Below are 21,096 nucleotides of genomic sequence, written 5' to 3'. Positions count from 1 at the left end.
GTATACCTACTTGAACCTTCTCTAGGACCTATATTTGGTCCGACAAGGCCTACTGAACCCGACTTCACCGTCCACAGTTGACTTGTAAGAGAGTATAATTCTTAATATATGTGAGCGTAAATAAAAAATACTTCTCAGCTCCCAAACCAATCGGTCACTGATACAATCGCACCACCCGATTGTAACACAAGAAAGAAAAGGAAAATATTTAAAAAAGGCTCAATGCTATATGTTTCAGTGAATCGTAAATCTTGAAATCCCAGTAAGAACGGTGGACACATAAAAATCACAGTATTTACAGACATAATCCAGGACCATCTACGAGCTTGGAGAACTAAGTGAAACAAATGCGACGCCGCCAAAATAAGTTACGATTTACAACTGACCATTCGAAATCTTTAAGAACTGGAGCAATTTATTGATACGTCAATAAAGACTACAAAAGCAACATATTTAGTTATTATTCTCATTTCTAATAAGACTGTCATTTTGACAGTTGACGACTCCTACCTATTATAATAATCTAGGACAAAATTCTTGTGTCACGATGTTTGTGATTAAACTGATCTTGAATCTCTCGTTGCTGACCACGACGCTCAGAAATGAGCTGCCGACTAAAGAGAGAGAGAGAATCTCTGAATTAGCTGGAACGATTTTTGTGAAATTTTGTCTACAATCTATTTTTAGATATAATCCTAAATGTTAACAGCGGTCCACGCCTAATTTATTTCTTATTATGATGACGATTTTTTTTGTTTTTATTTTTTATGATACGAAATACATACAATTATTTTTACTCCTCTACGATCAACTGTTATTTTTCATTTAATAATCAAAAACATATGACAAACTCATTTATTTTCTTCATTCACCGTGACCACGCACGTTGTAAAGCACGCGAAACGATGAATAAATTATATTAAATAATAATTAAAATAAATTATATAAAAATAATAAGTGTTTTCTTTAAATGTGTTAAAGCTATGTTCAAAGACAGTTCTATCTGTCCTACTATCGAACGACTGACTGAACTCGTACGAAACCTATTAAGGAATAAGTAAATATATACCGCATCTTATTAATCCAAATTGTGAATCTATAACCCATACTCGTATATGTCTATGGTGTAAAAATATAAGAAATATATTCGTTGAAACTATCAAGCACGAGTTCTAGTTATAACACGGTCATTACAGCTTTTAGTATTCACGTTAAAATTTAATTTTAAAATATACATTCCAGTTATAACGCAACCTAGCGAAAATTCTAATTAGCTTTTAGAATTCTGGGACGTGAAAAATGTACGTAAACACTGCCCTATAAAATCTTAATTGCTGTGAAACAATAAATGTTCGGTTATTTGTTTCAATCGAACAATCGAGTCAGTGCTGAGAGAGGTAATTGATTAGGGATCTTTGTATTCTCACGCGTTTGCAACTTATAAATATAAAATGCGTATACAAATGTATTTACATATTTAGGTATGTGTTAATCGTGTAATCAAACACTGGCTCTGATGGTGGATTTTTTTTGAAGGAGATTAAACCAAAAATTGTGAGTCAGACGCAGAAAGTGAGTCAACTTCTTGCTTTTAAAAATACCAATGTCACATCGTTATATTCCGCATACTAGATTTATTGGAACCACTGTTCCAGTGAACTTTATAAGTTTACTCGTATTTCAATTAAGAACAGATTATTAAAACCATTTCATTCACTCTGGAAGTTCGCTTCACATTTTAACATTAACACGAAATTTAATAATTAACTTTCCCTTTAAGTAAAGCAATACAAAGAACACGCGTATTTCAGATAAATAATAATATAATAATCGGTAGAATAAAATTAAAAAAAAAGTTGCTGACTGATCACCGAAATATCGTGATCGTGCTGTAAAGTACATATTTGAGTGTCAATTTTAATTTAGAATTAGACATAATTGATTATTCATATAATAACTGGAAATTAAAAGGGTGTTAATTCCGTCATTTTTTTTATTTTAAATGTTACTTTAGGTAAGGACTTTTAAGATAAATAACGGTCATCCAAGTATCATCCGGTAACGAAGCTTAGTATTTACTGACTGACTACAAATAATAACAAGGTATAATTTCTTTGTTGCTTTAGTTTTGTTATAAATTAAATAAAAACAATGGCGCTTAAAGCTTTTTGGGTAGAATTTTAGGTGATCAGCTTTCTGTGTGGAGGTAAAGAAAGCTGATCACCTAAAATTCCCTCGACTTTTTGGTTCTAAGGCAGACCGGTTTACCGGTTCACCTTTCAAGCGAATGTCAAATGCGCACATAGAAAGAAAGTCCCTTGATGCACAGCCGGGGATCGAATCTACGACCTCAGGGATGAGAGTCAAACGCTGATGGCACTAGGCCAACATTGATCCTTATAAATTAATTTTATAAATAATTCAATAGACCACTCAGTGCTTGAACCTTTTACAAATTGTCTTACAATATACACGTATAATTTTCTGTAAAATATTAAATATTACTTGTAAAGTATTAAGTTTCGTTACAATCTCAAATTCACTCAACACTTCCCGATATTACCGGAGTCCTTTCCAAGATAGACCAAATTAGGGGTCAATAAAGGTATATCGTACAATATCCTCAATATTGGTTGAAAACGGAACTGATTCAATTCATAGACCAATCTAGGTTAAATTTCAGTAGCCTGGAATGTTGTGATAAACATGAACAGAATATCTTCAGGTTCAGGTGTTTTTATTGAGAACTTGTTTAATACGTTTTAAGTGACGCAATATAATTTGAATTAGAATTATACACAATAAGTTTTCTAATATAGTAAATCATTTTTTTTTATTGCCTTATTCTTAAATATATAGACAATTACATTATTCACAAAAGTAAAAAACGGAATACACAACAAATTTGCGTTTTAAGTAAAATTAACAGTATTTTTATTTTAGCCTAAATTTTATATTAATATTTTATTTGTTTTACCGTTACTTCCGTAGCTATTGTTTTAAAATAAAACATTTGCATATAAATCAATAAAATCCCTAAGTCGTTAACTACAACCTTGATTTTAATTAAAATTAGGAAACACACGAATTAGTTAGCGATAAAAATAATATTTTATAATATAATCATCAGTATTATGACAATAAGTGATAAGTTCTTCCAACGAAATATAATTTTCGTATATACACTAAGCTAGTTAACCGCATGCTAAGTTTAAAATTGAATCAACTGAGACATGGCCCATATTGTTCGGTTAGTGAGCCCTAATTGCATTTACCCTGTCGCCTATTATACCGGAATTTAATTTGTATATACTAATACAAATTACTATACTCGAAACAAATGTACGTACTGATTTATTAAGTAGACTTAAATACTGAATGCAGTATGAGAATCGACTTTGTATAGCGTTTTATGTAAATATAATCAAATTTATTCCAATACAATTTGTCCATTCGGACATTCGTTTTAGAACTTATTTTAGTAATATAAGTACATGGTGATCATTATAAAATTCCATTTTCACTTTTACTGCATTCGCGGTACTGAAAACAGGGAAATCGTCAAATATGAAGAGCGTTTGTGATTTTCTATTTTTCGAGAGCTTTTCGTTTCGGGTCGCAGATGTTCATCATTTGTTTCACCTGAAGCGACTGAAACATGAAATTGTCGTATTCCACCAAAGAGTATTACAACGATTTATTGTAGCATTATTTTTATGTATATCCATATTATTTTGAATAGAGTTCTAATTTACCTAAGTAAGAAGTTAATATTAATGATACCTAATATGTACTCCGTAAATTAATTTTACTATGACTTAGTACTAAGTTTTATTATTATTAAAATAAAATGTACATTTTATTGTAATATATGTACATGGGTCCGTTCACATGAAATTCATGTAATATGAAGAAGTCCCGTAATCGGGCATGAAGCCTAAGTAACAAAAAAATCAGAAGCGCTACAACCTCTTTAGGTCTTGGCCTCAGATTTCTGAATCTGTTTCATGCTCATTTTTTAAATCTAATAGGCAAGTAGGTGATCAGCCTCCAGTGCATGACACACGTCCTCGACTTTTTTGAGTCTAAGACATATCGGTTTCCTCACGATGTTTTTCTTCACCGTTCGAGCAAATGTTAAATGCGCACATAGAAAGAAATTCCATTCCACTAGGCCAACATTACTTTTGCCTAAGTAACAAATGAATTTTTAAATCAAAGACATGGCGGTTTACTCTTAAGTATGAGTAAGTGTTAATTAATCTTATAGAAACTAAAATATATTGTGGACAGTTTCAATACTCGTCTAACAATGTTTCAGTTACTAAAACATTACGTGTACGAGACGAAAACATCATTGCCTTATATTCTGGCGAAACCCTACTAAATACAATTCAAACTAACGACCACGGAAAACGATCCAATTAAATTAGATTTGCGAGTCGATTCCATTCAAAAGCATCTATTATCCATTTTGACAAACACTAGACTGAAATTGAAAACTGAATGAAAACTGCGCAAAATGAACGTTCAAATAATCTTTTATAATTTTAGCAGCTTTTGCTTGGACTAAAGGTTAGAAGGACATGTACTGATATACTGTAAGGCCTTATGCAGTCACCTGACGCCCGTACCAAATATTTAATCCACAATCTTAGATTGAAAACCGTCTGAGATCAGACCGTGACAGTCGATCGATTCCTATCTGCATCCCAATAACCAAGCCCTACGAAGACAATAATTTTTTGTCGACGGATAGAATGCAATCTCTTCGCTCTTTACAACCAAATCAAGTACATTTTTTTTCGATTAAGATGTCTATGTCAGATGATCAAAAATGGATTGAGATAGGTTATTTCAGTTTGGACGTGAATGCGCAACTATCTTAGACCAGTACGGCTACCAACCAGCTTCATAAAGAATGTGCATCACATACATTTATTCAAGATTTTATTTATTAAGAATTTTCCTTATTCAGAGTTAACTAAGAGTATGTATAAATACAAAATCAATACTTCAAAAGTAGCAATACGTAGATAGCTATATGTAGTTTGAAGTAGTAAGCAATACTTCAAACTACGTATAGCTATCATGATGTATATGAAAATAAAGAAACTGTTTAAAGGAATAACAAGGTTCCAGATTTCAGTTCAAAACCAAAGGAAATTTACGCAACTCAATCCGTATTTTATCTTTGACGCCAGTTATCACACGTTAAAACCACGTTAGGTCAAGTCATTAGTCTGATTAACGAGTGGACGTTCAGGATTATGCGCTAATTCTGCAAAAAAATCCCTATCAGAGGTCGGTGCCCAACGAATTTTAAGCGAGTTTTAAATTAATCAGCGTTGGTTTCAACGCAAGAGGCAATTAAAAATTTGCAATGCTAATATGGTGTATGGTTTTTGAAGGCCTAATAATAGCCTTACCGCGGTTTGTAGTCTGAATAGGGTATAAATGAGTGGGCCTTTTATAAATATGTAGGTAAACGCAATCTGCTTTTCGAGGTTTTAAATAAGTTTATGCGACAAGATACACAAAATTGTTCCTTGCCTCGTACAAACTTGAATTGTGAACGTAATTCGCTAATGTTTCCGGTTTTATCTATGACACCAATAATCAGGATGTGAGGAAGTATTTGAGGAGGCGGGAAGACTCTGATTTTTTTTGGAGTAGTAATTTGAAATATGAAGTATTATTTGGTGTTTGAAATGTTACATTTCAGTTTACTGTACTTGCTTTCTGTTTCAAATATATTTTTAGATATGGCATTCTGTATTGTCTTAGTGTTTTGTTGTATATGTATATAAGCTGTAAGATTACCAATAATTAAATAAATAAATAAGTTTATGATCTTATCGAGAGAATAATACACACAAATTTTTGAAAACGAATGCATATCTCAGCTTTATAAGAGCCGAGACAATATCAATAATAAACTCTCTTGATCATTGAAGTCCGTATTTTCGAGCATAAATCAAACACAAATGTAGTTTGAAAAGTTATTCTATTCTTTCTATATAAAGTTCAACATACCTATTACGGGACTTTAACGTGAGACACAGTTATTTTATTTGTTTGTTTATTTATTCATTTTATGCCGGCAACGAACGTGCGAGCCTATTGGCACCGTGATGATAAGCCTATTGCCCGTTTGCTTAGTACACAAAAACAATAAAATAAAAAGTCTAGCTATTAATATACCATCATATTGATTATATTCATTATATTTCTCCCGTAAACGTAACGTAATCCGTATGACTATAGTCATATGATTTAAGTTTATGAAACTAGTCCATACCGCATTTTCTATAATAACGAAAATTCCATCAATACATAAGTACATTACTCGATTTGCATAAAGTATGAGAACGTAATTACGATCCTAGTGCATAAAACAAAGTTATACCGAACGTATTCATTTTTCACGAACACTCAACGAGACCACTGTATGTGACAGTTACTGAAGTTTTTGCGCCATCTCTTGAATATTCCACAGTGTGACAGACTCCGTGCTGAATTAAGTTTTTTTCTTTTACGAGAAAACGAGAGAATAAATATTTTACAACGAGATTATCATTGTCCGCGTAGTTTTATCTTGTGTTGTACCTGAATATATATAACAAAGAATTGCTGTTCGTTTGCTAAAACTTGGAAAAAGCTAGACGAGTCGATATCTTGAGCTTCTTCTCTCTTCCCTCTCTTTATGTCATAGCCCCTAGGTGGGGCAGAGGGCGTCCACAGCGAGTCTCCATCCCGTAGTTCATATCTTGAGCTTACCTTCTATTTATTATTAAAAAATGTATATCAAACCACCGAATCGTTCTCTGCGGTAATATTCGTATAATTGAATTTAGTTTTTTAGATTGTGGTATTAGTGGTTTTAATATAATCTCAGATTAGCAATTGTTTAGATTTTTTCCACTTTGACTAATTTAATTACGTCTTTAATGATTTTAGTCAGTCTTTGTACGTATGTTGAACTGTTTATGATTTAACTTAAAGGCAAAGTAGTTTTTGCTGTAGTCATTCTAACTAGGCGATATAAAATAAAAATTTGAAAATAATAAAATAAAAAAACCGTTTTTATGTATTTTTAATCTATTTACGGGTTGCCAGGATATATGTTTATTTATACATACATATATTAATTTATTCTTAAAACCACGTATAGCGTATGTATTGGTTATGCCCTCCTTTTTCTCGCAGTTAGGTAGATAAGAATTGTCCACTTTGCGTGAAGATTTCGCGGACTAATTTCACGTGGATTTTTTCCCATTGAAAGTGGGAAAGTATGAAACGTTATAACAATTGAAATGTTACATTTGAGTCAGACTCCTCTGATACCCCGCCGCCTATGCAATGCCAGGAAGCGCGTTGCCGGCTTTATTTTGAGAGAATTGGGACGCTCTTTCCTTGCGTTTTTAGCAGTGCGGTATAAATAAAGAACAGACTAATAAGGATACGAAAGGGAATACTGATTTGTTTTGACTATTTACAACGGATGAATGAGAAGTGCTTTACGAGAAGAATATAAAAGGCAATCGTCCATAGTGAGAGGCAGGTAGGTACGTCCTAAGTCTCAAGGACAGGTCAAAATTACCGACGAACATGCATCATGAATGTCATGAAAGTGAACGTAGCAAGTTGTGATCCGAAATCTCTGCCTACCTCGAGACAAAGGCATATATAAAATAAAATTTCACTTTAATGCCAGCCTTTATTTACAAAGATTCAGGACAAACTCTTGTATGTGAGCCGAATCAGAAATTGGTAGTGTTACGACAGTAAGTTTAATTTAATTTCTCGACCCTTGCAACATTGTGATAAATGTTAAGCAAAGATATGAAGCAATAAATCTCCCTAAGCTATTATGCTACCTAATGAAAGAATATAAGACCGACAATTTGAACTGATATTTCATAGACAACGTGCCTTGAGTGGAATAGTGTATAGACAATCCGAACATTTATTATTTGGAATTAGAATTTCAGTTTTTGATTATGTTTTACTGTGTATCGTTAACAATTTCTTAGTAATTTCTTCTTAAAAAGAAATATGGTATATATTTCTTCTTTCTTTCACAATTTCAATGGGAAAAAAATCCATTTGGAATTAGTCCGCAAAATCTTCACGCAAAGTGGACAATTCTTATCTAACTGCGAGAAAAGGGAGGACATAACCAACGTTTTACGTGGTTTTGAGAATAAATTAATATATGTATAAATATATATATATATCCAGGCAGCCCGTAAATAGATTTAATATACATAAAAACGTTTTTACACTGACTACAGCAAATACCCACTTTGCCTTTAAGTAAAATCACAAACAGTTGAACCTACATACAAAGACTGACGAAAATCAATAAAGACATAATTAAATTAGTCACATTGGCAAAAATCTAAACAATTGCTAATCTAAGATTATATTAATACCACAATGAAGGTATTGATAACTGTGTCGTCGTCAAGTTATTTATTACCGTCAACAAAAAAATAAATCAAAGATTTAAGAAAAATTAAAATCTACTGGACTGAATTCATAAACTCTTTCACTAGGACTTGGAGTGAGGTGAAATACGAGGCTCAAGACCTAACGCGATGGAGACTCACTGTGGACGCCTTCTGCCCCACTTAAGGGTATACATATATAGGACATTAACGTTAACATATAGCAAAACCAAGATGTTGCTTAATTGTTTTTGTTCCGTAAACTCAATATTTAATGTTATTTAAGTTAGTCAGGTTCGCTATACTAGTTTGTAATTTACTTGGAACCTAGTTACACAACACCCAATCAGATACAGATAATGCTGCGAACTTGATGCCATTTCGTTATAGTGAAGCGGCAAGTATTTCGTGAAGACGATCTATTGTTATGAAATCGACTTTGAGCTTTGATTATTGATGCGACAAGTTGTGAGAATTTATATATATATGACTTTGACTTATACTGCCACAACTAAATTTCATAGAGATTTGTTAGGACCTTTGTTCATAAAAAAATACATTCTTATAAGTAAACACTCATTTACCTGACTTTGATTTTTTTAATGAGTAACGAAAAGAGGCAGATAGTAATAAAACAATTTACGGGGCCAAATATAAGGTCCATAATTCATAATAGCTTATAATTTTGAATTACGAGCGTAGATTCAATACAACAATAATATCACCAATTACAATGGAATTTTGTTTAGGGCGAATCCACTAACCCTTAATTTAAAGAGGGTTGACACTTTACGAACTTAACAGGGATAAATTATGACGTAACAACTGGAACTCATTAATAATAAGTTGCTGTTCTTGCAATTCAATGCCTGAGACGTTTTAAATTGAGATACGTTAAAGCCTTTGACAATTAAAATGTTAATTCCGATACAATTGAGAGGTAAGTTTTTTTTTATCTTTTTAACGCAGCTTTGCCCCTTTGACGTAGAAAAGACGACAAAATATTTGTATAAAGAATTTTAGTTTCGCCAATAATCAGAAATGCAATATTTTGTATGTATGTATATATGTATGTTTGTATGTATGTATGTATGTATGTATGTATGTAAGTGGGACTCCGTTTCCGCACTTAGCTGCAATTATTTTATTTATTATTTAAATTAAATTATATTTAAACAACGAAATCTTGATATATAAAAGCGGATCGTTTTAAATAACATGCAGGATCTTATCGTAAATAAAATAATTAGTCTACGTTTTATGTAAAAAGACATAAATGTGTATCAAATAAGTCTTTAGTTTTAAGCCTTTAAAACGTGACAAAAAGTGAAAATTTGAATTCATAGCCGCGGAGTTACGAATAAAATACATAGGTTAAAGTATGTTTATTTTGTTTTTCTATGTTTACACTTAGCGCCATCTAGTAAGTACATGTTTAACTACATAAAAATATATTTTAAATAACGTATAATATAGTGATACTTAAATGTATTGTTTCTATTATAACTAGTAGACTAATATTGCTCTCACAAACGTGGCTTCGATTTTTGTTTGAAAATTTCACATCATGTCTACTGTTACGAAACCAAGATTTTGCATACAAAATATAAACGAAGACAAACGTTTAAATGTTTTAACAAGGATTTTTACAATTTTTACTTGAATATAAATTTACTGTCTCTTCCGATATGTATGCCTAATATTGTTGGCCTTTTTTCCACTAGTCTTAATGACAAATTAAAGCGTATCTTTTGATAATTTATTTGTATAAGCTTGCCAACGCTCAGTACACTGATACATTCGTACAAGAAAAATTTATATTCCTTATCGTCCTGAAAAATCTGCTCTAACTAAAAAAAAATGCACACCCATTCAAGGGTAGTGTGTAGTAGGTGCGTTGCCGGCCTTTGAGGGAGGAGTTCACTCGAATTTGAATAGTTGGAGGTCCTACCTCTAATTTATTCCATTCAGCTCATTCTTGCATTTTTTTATAACGTTGTCTTAATTTACTTCTCTTCTCAAACTTCGAATTAAGTTTCGACCAGTGTGTCTTCAAATTTTGTAAACTACGTATGTAACAATACCTTGACATATGGAGAAGCCAGCACCCGTCGCAACTCGTGTATAGCGGCTGCAGTCGCGGGTGCAGCGCCGGCGGGAGCGGTTGCGGCGCGTGGGCGGGAAGCGGCGTCCAACGCGGCGCGTGCACGTGCACGGCCATCGGCTGCGGGTGCACGTCCGCTCGTGACTACTACCGTACACGCTATACGGTCATAGACCTGTTTGTAATAAGAAAAAGTTTTTAGTCTCAGACAGATAAGTAGAAAATTCTAAAATTCTAAATTCAAAATTTATTTATTCATGTAGCAATGTATACTTATCAAACAAAAGAAATATTAAATGTATTTAATTTTACATTTACTGCTAGTTTTCAAATCAAGGGCGTAGAACGGAAGAGAAGTACTAGCAATAAACTCTCCGCCACTGTTTTTAATCGACAAGTTTTTTTTTACACAATGTTTGTAAGGAGCTGCAACCACTACACCATGTTCCATATGACATATTGAGTAATAAAGAATAGAAAATTAAATTAAAAACAAAGATTTGTCCTCTATCAGCAGGAGGCATGGTGAAATAGGAGCACACACTTACATACTCGTGAGAACAACACGCAAATACGTAGTATAAACAACTAATATCACCGCATACACGAATTCAAGTACGACCAGTCACCACAAGTAGCACCCGTTCAGAGTACCTTTAAATATAACTTTAACAAAGTAAAATGTTTTACGTTATTAGTTTCTACGCTTGTGCTACAATAGCTGTTAAGAGTTAATTGCAGTGCGCACAGGTCGGGACAAATCTATAAATAAATGTGTGTGGACTAATATACACACGTAAGAAGTGAAACTTCTTTATGACCTTATTTTTCGAAAAATTATCTATTATATGCAACTTTACAGAAACAGAAACAGAGTGTTAGAAATAAGAAAGGGTGCAATAGAAAATCGGTCAAGTCTGGTCCGCTGGATAAATGGTCTAAGATACGGCTGCAGGATTAGTGCTCTCATCAGTTATTTACTAAAAACGAAATCTTTATGTATATTTATGAATAGACTGTATATCTAACAAGTTACCTATAAAAATTTGGTTGCTAGTATTTTTAATGAAATTATTTTGAATTGATTTTTGGGAAATCATTTCGTTCTCTTGTTATTTAAATAAAATATCGTTCTCTTAATTATAAATATACTATATAACTGTGGTAGGGACTAGAAAAATATTTATATAGTAAAATAAACTAACCCCGATGCAGAAGTTTCACTTCAACAAAAAAAAGAGTGTGTGTACTTATGTACATGCGTTAGAAATTAAACTTCTTTGGCGTATGGAAAAACTAACAAAAATGCACTAGTGATTAACGATAAATATTCAAATTAATCAAAAAGATTTTATTTAAATAAAAAAAATATTAGTAAATAGTATCACCGTCTAATATGAAATTGATTTAAAAACACAAAAATAATATTTATTTATTCACACTGTTTAATTGTACTGTTACGAAACACGTGTTCTAAATATAAAAATACTAGAATATACAACTTGAACATAGTAATCGATTTACATGCCACCTAGACCTAATTTTACAATGTTGAATTCAGATGTTGGTGTGCGCGCGCATCGTAAAAATTCACTCTCATCATTTTTCTCCATCGCGCCACAAGAAGTATAGCTTCAAAACTAGAAATACTTTAATCAAGTGCAAGTTAAATACCTCTAACAAAGCGCGTAACTGCAGATCATCGAGGACGCTATGAAAGAGATCAGGGTCCATGACCACAGGGCCATCTTGCAGTACAGCCACATCATCCAGGGATTCAACTAACAGATTGACCGCTGAAAGAAATACATATATATAACTGCAACTTTCAATGTACGTTTTATGTGCGTAACTAAGACTGGGTCGATGAAGGAAAGCATCGTCACGGTAATATTATGTCATATATATGACATAATATTACCGTGTATCATGTGTCATACCGTGTGTCATATATATGACATAATATTACCGTGGCATCGTGAGCAAACAAAATACAGATTCAAAACAAAAACAGGCTGATCACAGAGTGTTCGACTAATTTAATTTCGAAACAGATTTTATTGAGGCCAAGAGGGTTCGCATTTTTTTTAAATATACCTGCTGCATTGGCCTCTTCCAGTAGCACCTGTCTTCTCGACGGCTGTTCTTCCTCCTCTTCATCTTCCACTGATGCAGCAGCGAGAGTCGCTGCCCTCAATCGTCGGCGACTGTTGAATTTCTTCAGCTCTTCAACTGTGGCTGCAAGGTGGATGCGGTTTTGCTTGTCGCGGTCCTATAAGAATAAGAGTTACTGAAATCTACAAATTTGTACAGACTATAGGTAGGTACGAAGATGGGCGGCATTTTAAACTTGAGGTAGTGCGTTCGATCTCTAACTGACCTATTCTAATTTCCTTCTGCATAATTAACGCCCAAAAATGCTTTAACAAATACCCTATATTTGTAACTAAAGTAGGGCCTATTCAATACATCACGTTTTACATCACAGTTAAGATAACAGTACCTGGATGGCCGAGATTTGCTCGGTATTTGTATTTTTTTATAAATTGTGTTTTTGGAAATTATATATAAGTACGAATTACATACTAATAAAATGATGAAATATGAACAGTATAGAATATATATGCTGAATTGCTTTAGTGTTGTTGTGTCGTTAAAGCAATTTAAACAAAAAAATAGTATTATTATTCGCCAATAGATGTCAGGAAGATTCATTTTTCAGTTTAAATTGGGACTACCCAAACACCACCTTTTTGTTATTTTCTGTCATTTATTCCTAGCTAGATCGATTTATCGCCCCCTAAACCCCCCGTATACTAAATTTCATGAAAATCGTTGGAGCCGATCCCGAGATTCCAATTATATATATATATATACAAGAATTGCTCGTTTAAAGATATAAGATACTATTTATTTTTCCAATGATGACTCTGTATAATACATTTTCAATTCAGATGACTTACTTATTATTATTATTATTAGATATCCTTAGCTTTTAGTAACAAAAAAACCAAAGGACAAAACAATCATTAGCATATTATATATAGTAGTTACCCTTATCCACCGATGATTAAGAACTTCTTGTATATTGATCCTCTGAGTGTGGTCAACAGTTAACATGCGTTGAACAAGATCTTTGGCTGCGTCACTTATGTCCTCCCAGAGGGGTGCATCAAACTGTGAAATATGATTTAGTAATTTCAACAAACTAAAAATAAATAAGAATACGAATTTATTATTATAAAGCAAATTATGTTTTATGGAATAAAAATCTGTAGTAGTACCAGCGCCCACACAAAGATAGGGCTTTAAACAACGGTTAAGTTTGTATTAGTACCGGCAATAAGACATAGATGGCGCATCAATTAATTATTCGTATTGGCATTGCGTGCTTTCGTGGCGCTAGCTTACCGTAGCGTATATACCATTAAGGGTCTGTTTCACAATGTCCGGATAAGTTTCAAATATTACTTATTGGTGTTTATCCTATAAACACTATTGACTGTCAGATAGCGCAATTCGTCATGAAACGCGAAGTATCTTATTCGGAACTTTTATCTTTCGAATAATTGTGTTGCATAGCTATTTGGTACTTTATCCATACATTGTGAAACAGACCCGTAGAATTATGTTTACTGGCTTGGTATTTGATACTTTGATGATAGATTTGATTAAAATTTAGATTAAAGACTTCTATTTTAAGATTTTATTCATAAAATTACTAAAAGCCTAAATAAAAGTGCCTTCATGTGTTTCAAAAAACAGCATAAATGCAGGTCCATATGAAAATCTCCATTATATATCAAAAGCTCATAATACTCACTCTCAACCTCCCACGGCATATAGCTTCAAACAATCGTTCCCTTGTTCCGGTGAAGGGCAGATATCCGACCAGCAAAACATGGAGAAGTATACCAGCGGCCCATACATCCACGGGTTTGCCATACAACTGGCTTGACACCACCTCTGGCGCCATGTAGTGAGGAGTACCAATACGACCTAGGAATTATATTTTTGTCAAATATTTAATATAAACTATTATCGCCCGGTGCCTTAATCCTATACCAGTCGTTATCGCTAGGAGTCGTTGATTTTTGCAATTTTTTCAACGACTCGTAGCAACTTGGTATTTTGGATATTAGGACCGGACGTAATACTTTAATTAATATTAATAATTTCATTTTGATATTAACTGTATTTATTGTATTAATTTAGTTATTAAAGGGGTGCACGTGTGATAGATGTGTTTATTTTTAGTAATTTAATTTATTTAGTAGTGTTACAAAAAATATTTATAATTCTGTACTTAGTTTTTATAAGAAATTAATTCTCACTTGAATCTTGATTTCCTTTATGTGAAGAAAATCTATTAAATAATATAAAACAGCAAATAAAATAAAGAAAGAAAATAATTATATTTTGTGTTAAAAAGCATATGATATTTAATTTTCGACACTGAGAAACAAAAAAAAATTCCAAATCCAAATCCTGCATAATTTTTTTTATTCAAAATATCATTAGGTAAAAACAATATTAAGTGAATTCAAGTAGCATTCTACATTCAAAATTGGCTCACAATGTTGTTATCATGGAGTAAATACAATTACCATACCTTTACCTACCATAGCCTACAGATTATCAGAAATTGCGTTATCTACACAACTGTTAAAAGCGTTTATCTTCAACTGGATCAACCAAAACGAAAGCGTGTTTTCATGCTTATGTTTCGTACAGTTTTTATTTCAAATAAGCATCTTTCTATGTATAGATTTGTGTAATTGTGCGATTATATTGCATCATATAAAATAAATTAACATGTACCAATTCGAAAAGTAAACGAACCTTATCGTTAAAAATGATGTCAAATGAAATCAGGTGAAAAAATTTTTTGACAAACATGTTTAAAAAAAAAGATGTGCGCAGTGACGTCTGCATTAGAAAGACATATGAAATGAGCGGACGTCCGAGACATATATATAACCACCCAAGACATTAGAAATATACTGTTGTTGTATTATAATACATTTATATATTATTACTAGATTAAATGAAATTTGTTCTATTATTTATGGGTAATTAATAATAAAATAATGCTATGCTTTTTTTGTAAAAAAAAAACTAGAAACCGGATTCCAATTCCAGATTTAAAATTTCCGTTCGTGTAACGAATATAATACAACTTAGCCAGAACTATATGAGATTTCATATTCATAACCGGATAACCCTGCAGGTGCAGGATATATATAAAATGTTAAGGCAATAATAAAATTAAAAAGAACATTTATACATTATGTACTTGGGCGATTACTTAGTCCGGAAAGTGTTGTGCCAATGAAATTTGCACACAATGTCCATGCAATTAGGGCACAAAACAGTTCCACTCTTACCATACTCGTCTGATTTGAGATAGGCTTGGCCCATTGGACCCACTAGGGGCCGATTGTCCATCACCAGTTCTGCATAATACAGAATCCAGTCAGACCGCGTTTTTACAAATAAAACCCAGCAATATCATCGTTACGTGCGACTATTCTCTAGTACAAAACTCGGCATACTTAAAAACCAAAGTAAATTAAATTCTGTTTGCAAATTTAAACATATGATTTTGTTATCAAGCATCCAATAAGGTTTTGCTTTGAATACAATTAGCTTTTAGATTTGTTAACTTATGGACTGTAGTTTCCAGCAGAGTAAATTCTCTCATCTCATACTCTGGAAATTTCTTCTATTGGCTTAATTGGCTCAAAAAGCGCTAGTAACGACAGCACAAAGTAACGATTCCAGTAACTAGGGCAGCATTGCATGGCTGCAAGAATAGTATTCTCACCTGGTGGAGCTCGATGGGCAGTAGGCGTGGGCAGTTGGGCAGCGACGCCAAATCCACCAAGTTTAACTGGGGCACAGTTGTCTCTTCCAGCGAGTAGCACGCAGTGCGGCCTGACATCACGATGGACTATGTCATTTTCATGACAGTAGCGTAATGCTTCAAGGATCTGACGCATATAATGGCTGAAAATAATTACTTGCTGATGAGAATGTTAGTTACTTTAGTTTTATAAATCATTGTTTAATCCAAACAAGGAGATTAAAAAAGTCTTGCTACCAAATGAGCGGAAAAGGGAAAAAAATTAAAAGAAAAATTAAAAGGAAATAAATAAAAAAATATTTTCTTTAAATTTTGATAATGTCCAATATAGTTTTTGCTTTAGATAAATTAAATTAATTAAATTGGACCTATTCATGGCGGCATAAACGTCAATCATTTTCTTCCACTTACCACTGTAAGATGCGAACTAAGATTATTAAGTTGCAACGTTGGTCTATATATCTATATATATGTATATAGATATCTATATATATGTATATAGATATCTATATATATATCTATACGTTGGTATATAGTTGGAGGGTCAGGCAAATGTGTATAATATGAGAGACACAAATGTAAGAGTTTGTCAAATTTACCATGCAACCGCCTCACTGTAGACAAATCCCGCAGTTGCTCTTCGGACCACCTCGAAACAAAGATCAGATCCATCCATACTGAAAACATATATACAGTTACACACTTTATTTAACATCTATGTGAAAAATACAAAATACACAGGTGTAGTCTGTCTGACTACTAAAAATGTGAAAAATGCAATAAATATTTTGTAATAAAATCTAAATAGTTTGTATAAATTAATATTATTATTTGGTACTTACTACTCAAAGACCATGTAAAGCATTCCTTCAGAGCTGTAGGTTTCTAAGAGTTCCACAATGTGTGGATGCTTCAACATATGGCATATTGTTGCCTCTCGCTTTAAATCTGCAAATATATAACATTTTACAACTAAATTAAATTATCAACGAAATATGTTTCATTGACAGAAATGAGAAAAAGGAGATAGTCAAAAAACTAAAGGTTTTTGCAATTATCCAATAATATTCATAATTTAATCAAATTCTAAGCTTAACTTAAAATGTATGAACTATTAGAAGTCTCCCTAAAAGATTTTTATTGACCACTATTTTAAACATAAAATCCTACAAATTCTAGATTTGTGTACTCTGTACATAGTAAAAATTTATTTAAAAATAAAAACTGAGTCTAATTTTAATTGAGTTTCATAACAGTCTTGTTTAATGTGATTATTCAATATAATCCTATTAGTAAGCACTTGAAGATTATTCAATCAAGGATATAAGACTAAATCTCTACTGCAAACTGAACATTTTACAAATAGATAAAGGCCTGAATATCTCATTAATTGCTTAAAATATATGCATTATTTTAACAGTTAGTATAGATACTAATCATAATGTAAGCATATAGAGCAATAACAAATATGTTTACTATACTAATCATAATGTAAGCCTATAGAGCAATAACAAATATGTTTTTAGTAAGAAAATGTTTCTTATTTGGTACCTCAAAACTAAATTTCATTCTCTTATATATATTTTGGCAACAAAGATTCCATTTCCAGTATAGGTCAAGTGACAGATTATTATATTATAAGTGATGGATTTGATTCATCAAATTTAGCAAAGATTATGGAATAGAGTCTGAAATAAAATCTATTATTCTACATAAGTAAATAACATTATGAACTATTAGTCTAGAAGCCTTACATTGTAATAATAAATAATGTTAGATGAAATCAGGTAAAGGGATTCTTACAGAACTAACTTTATAAACCTTAATATTTAAATTTTAACCTGCAGTGCTCAATCCAGGACTTGCTGTAAAACGGGCAACATCAACAATCTTCACTGCAAATTGCTGAGCGGTTTGTCTGTGCACACAGCGTCTAACAAGACTGAATGGACCCCTGTGATTTAAATGTTAACAAAATGTGAATTAATTATCATAGTTTATTACAGGACTCCTTCTTTTTATACTAAATTATTTAGTTCAGTCATCAGTTTATAAAAAAATGTTCATATTAATACATTAAAAGTAATATTAAACATAAATTTAAGACATGGGTTAATTACTTAGGTTATTGAAATTTTAACCTGTTATACTAACAAAAATATATTAAAGTATTGAACTACATGTATTTGTTCATCATAATATTTTTCAGACCATATATTTTTTTATTAAAAGTGTACAAAATTACTTAAAGTACTTACGTGTAATATTTTTTTGTAAATAAGATACTTAGAAAAATTCCATAAATCTTATTTATAAATACTAAAACTTATATTATTATAAATACTAAATTACGAAAACAAAATATATATTCCATTTTCAAAATGTTACTTACTTGCCAATGATTTCGCAAAGTTCATACACATCGTCGAAAAGCACTTCGTCTTCTGCCATTATTTATTAATTTTTCTAGTACAACTTTTTAAAAGTATAAGAAAAATAACATTTTCACTTAGCACAGCCTTCAACCCCGATACGAGGTTACGCCCAGGGACATTTTCCAAGGATTTAAACTTACAAGGACACTATATAGGTACCACTTAAACACATCAATTTTATATGATAAATTGTATAATTTTAAGAAGAAGTAAATATTCGAAAATGAGGAAGGTATTTAGTATTTTATTGGAAAAAGATACGAGCAGCATAGATTGGTAAATTTATATTTAAAATTGAACACTTTTACAAATATGGATCTGGTGCGAAAAATTACCACTATTTGGTTTAAAACAATATTGTAGATAGATATTATTTAATAAGTTGCGTATTTAAAAGACACATTTAAAAGATTTTAATTCGGTACCTCGTACCAATTTTCTATTTACTGATTTGGAATTTTGACATTTACGATTGGAAGGAAACCTTTGATCTTTAGTGTTGTGAATAACTGTAGTGCTGTTCTTCTTTACAGGTTATAATACTCTGTGGTTTAACAACACTGAGATAATTTCACTAAGGGACATGAGGACACCGTCATCTTAAAATTTATTTTTTACTAAGACATCATATAAGCATGTTAAAATCCATATTGTGTTTTTCTGTATATTTTTATTTTGCCATTTTGTTATTTTTTGTTTAAGTAAGTTTAAAACATGTGAAAAGTAAGTATATAACGGAATATAAATGTGGAAAGTATTTTTTACAACATTAGAAAATATATAAGACTAGCGGATCCGACAGACGTTGTCCTGTCTACACGTCTTTAATTTCAAAATTTCAATTTTTAATAAGCCATTTTGATGAAAATTATTATTCAAATGTTATGACAATATCTAACGATCCAGCACATGGTCACACACGATATAACACAATGATAACAAAACTTTTTTTAAATTTCGGGACAGACTAAAATTAAAATTAGAATATTATTTAAAATTTGACACTGCGATGGTAGCGCCGTCTGTCGGATCCAATGTAAAACATTCCAAAATCAACAACAACTAATAAATTGAACATTAATTAAAAAAACATTGTCCAGCGGACAAAATTGTGAATCTAAACCATTCCCAGATCCCCTTGAACACACACAAAAAATTTCGTCTAAATCGGTCCAGTCGTTTAGGAGGAGTTCAGTCACATACACACGCACACAAGAAATGTATATATTAAGATAACAGAAAAATAGCATAGTAGTCATATGATTGCGAAGTGTTTTATCATACATGCAGATGCTTTTTTTTGTAAAATATATAAAAAATAAAATATATACCGGATGATGGTAGAAGCCGTTAAAAACAGATATCAACTCACCGCTATTTTCAACATGCGAGATTCCGAAGACAATATTTTTTTTAGAAATTTTAAAATTAAGCGCTGAAGTCGTTGTCGAATTTAGAATTAGAGAAACTATTACTAAAATATTCTTTTTCATACTTTATTGCTCCCTATTCTATATAATATTAATTTTATTGAGTGCTAGCGACTCAATAGATTTTCTATTAACTCTTCTTAGTATTATGTGCTTAGATTAAGAATCTATTGATTATTCTATATTACTACAAAACTTGTTAAATGGTCAATTCATAATATCACGATAATTACCTAATTAATAGCTATGTAAATACTTAATTTTAAAAGTAAACAATTTTTTACTTAAAAGGCAGTGAAAGTAGCACGCCATACACGAAACACATCAACGTCTTCCTACAATTGTTTTTGTAGCTACTCAATATTTATAGTCAGTATACAAAAAAACCTTTTTAAATGAAGAATTTGTAAGTTTTGGTTTCTTTCTAATTCCAGAAAGACTAAATCACTTTAATGTGAAAATACCTAATTTAGGTACCCACGATTCTTGGGAGGTTTATACCATTAGATTATAGACGTGCTATTTTACGTCTTACTACTCTTTGACTAACTTTTTGTCCTTTACAGCTCAGCTCGGACTGTTTTGGCGAGCTTAGCTCGGCCTGAATGGAAGTTTTTCTCGCGACTCGTGCAGTTTCGTCTCCTGTGAGACTCGGCTTGACCCGTTACGGGGTGGTCAATCGCCTGAAGGACAATAACGACGGAATCTTACTAGAGTGAGCGAAGTACGCAGTAAAGGTCCTCGCCTTCCCCGTTGAAGGAGGTTTTTTACCTTAATCTTTTTATTGCTAATATTATTACTGACCGTC

At 32.0% G+C, this 21,096-nt stretch overlaps 1 protein-coding gene across 7 annotated transcripts in view; it reads right to left on the bottom strand.

Moving 5' to 3' along the window:
* The window catches only part of LOC111003800 (peripheral plasma membrane protein CASK), a 204,047-nt gene extending 184,730 nt beyond the window's left edge, over positions 1 to 19,317 (bottom strand). For 6 of the 7 annotated variants that reach the window (XM_022274486.2, XM_022274487.2, XM_022274491.2 and 3 more), the window contains exons 1-11: positions 18,816 to 19,317; positions 18,265 to 18,377; positions 17,266 to 17,371; positions 17,023 to 17,100; positions 16,385 to 16,566; positions 15,945 to 16,013; positions 14,381 to 14,556; positions 13,612 to 13,734; positions 12,655 to 12,829; positions 12,232 to 12,353; positions 10,538 to 10,732 (exon numbers count right to left, since the gene is read on the bottom strand). In XM_022274486.2, coding sequence (XP_022130178.1) covers positions 10,538 to 10,732; positions 12,232 to 12,353; positions 12,655 to 12,829; positions 13,612 to 13,734; positions 14,381 to 14,556; positions 15,945 to 16,013; positions 16,385 to 16,566; positions 17,023 to 17,100; positions 17,266 to 17,371; positions 18,265 to 18,377; positions 18,816 to 18,874 — 1,398 coding nt within the window. In that variant the 5' untranslated portion in view covers positions 18,875 to 19,317. The remainder of the gene's footprint in view (positions 1 to 10,537; positions 10,733 to 12,231; positions 12,354 to 12,654; positions 12,830 to 13,611; positions 13,735 to 14,380; positions 14,557 to 15,944; positions 16,014 to 16,384; positions 16,567 to 17,022; positions 17,101 to 17,265; positions 17,372 to 18,264; positions 18,378 to 18,815) is intronic. The other variant, XM_022274492.2, reaches the window with a different exon arrangement.
* Positions 19,318 to 21,096: the final 1,779 nt, after the last annotated feature.

Source organism: Pieris rapae, chromosome 17 (genome assembly GCF_905147795.1).
Source record: "Pieris rapae chromosome 17, ilPieRapa1.1, whole genome shotgun sequence".
Taxonomy (NCBI): Eukaryota; Metazoa; Arthropoda; class Insecta; order Lepidoptera; family Pieridae; genus Pieris; species Pieris rapae.
Note: the sequence above shows the minus strand (reverse complement) of the source record. Positions and strands in the feature narration are given on the sequence as shown.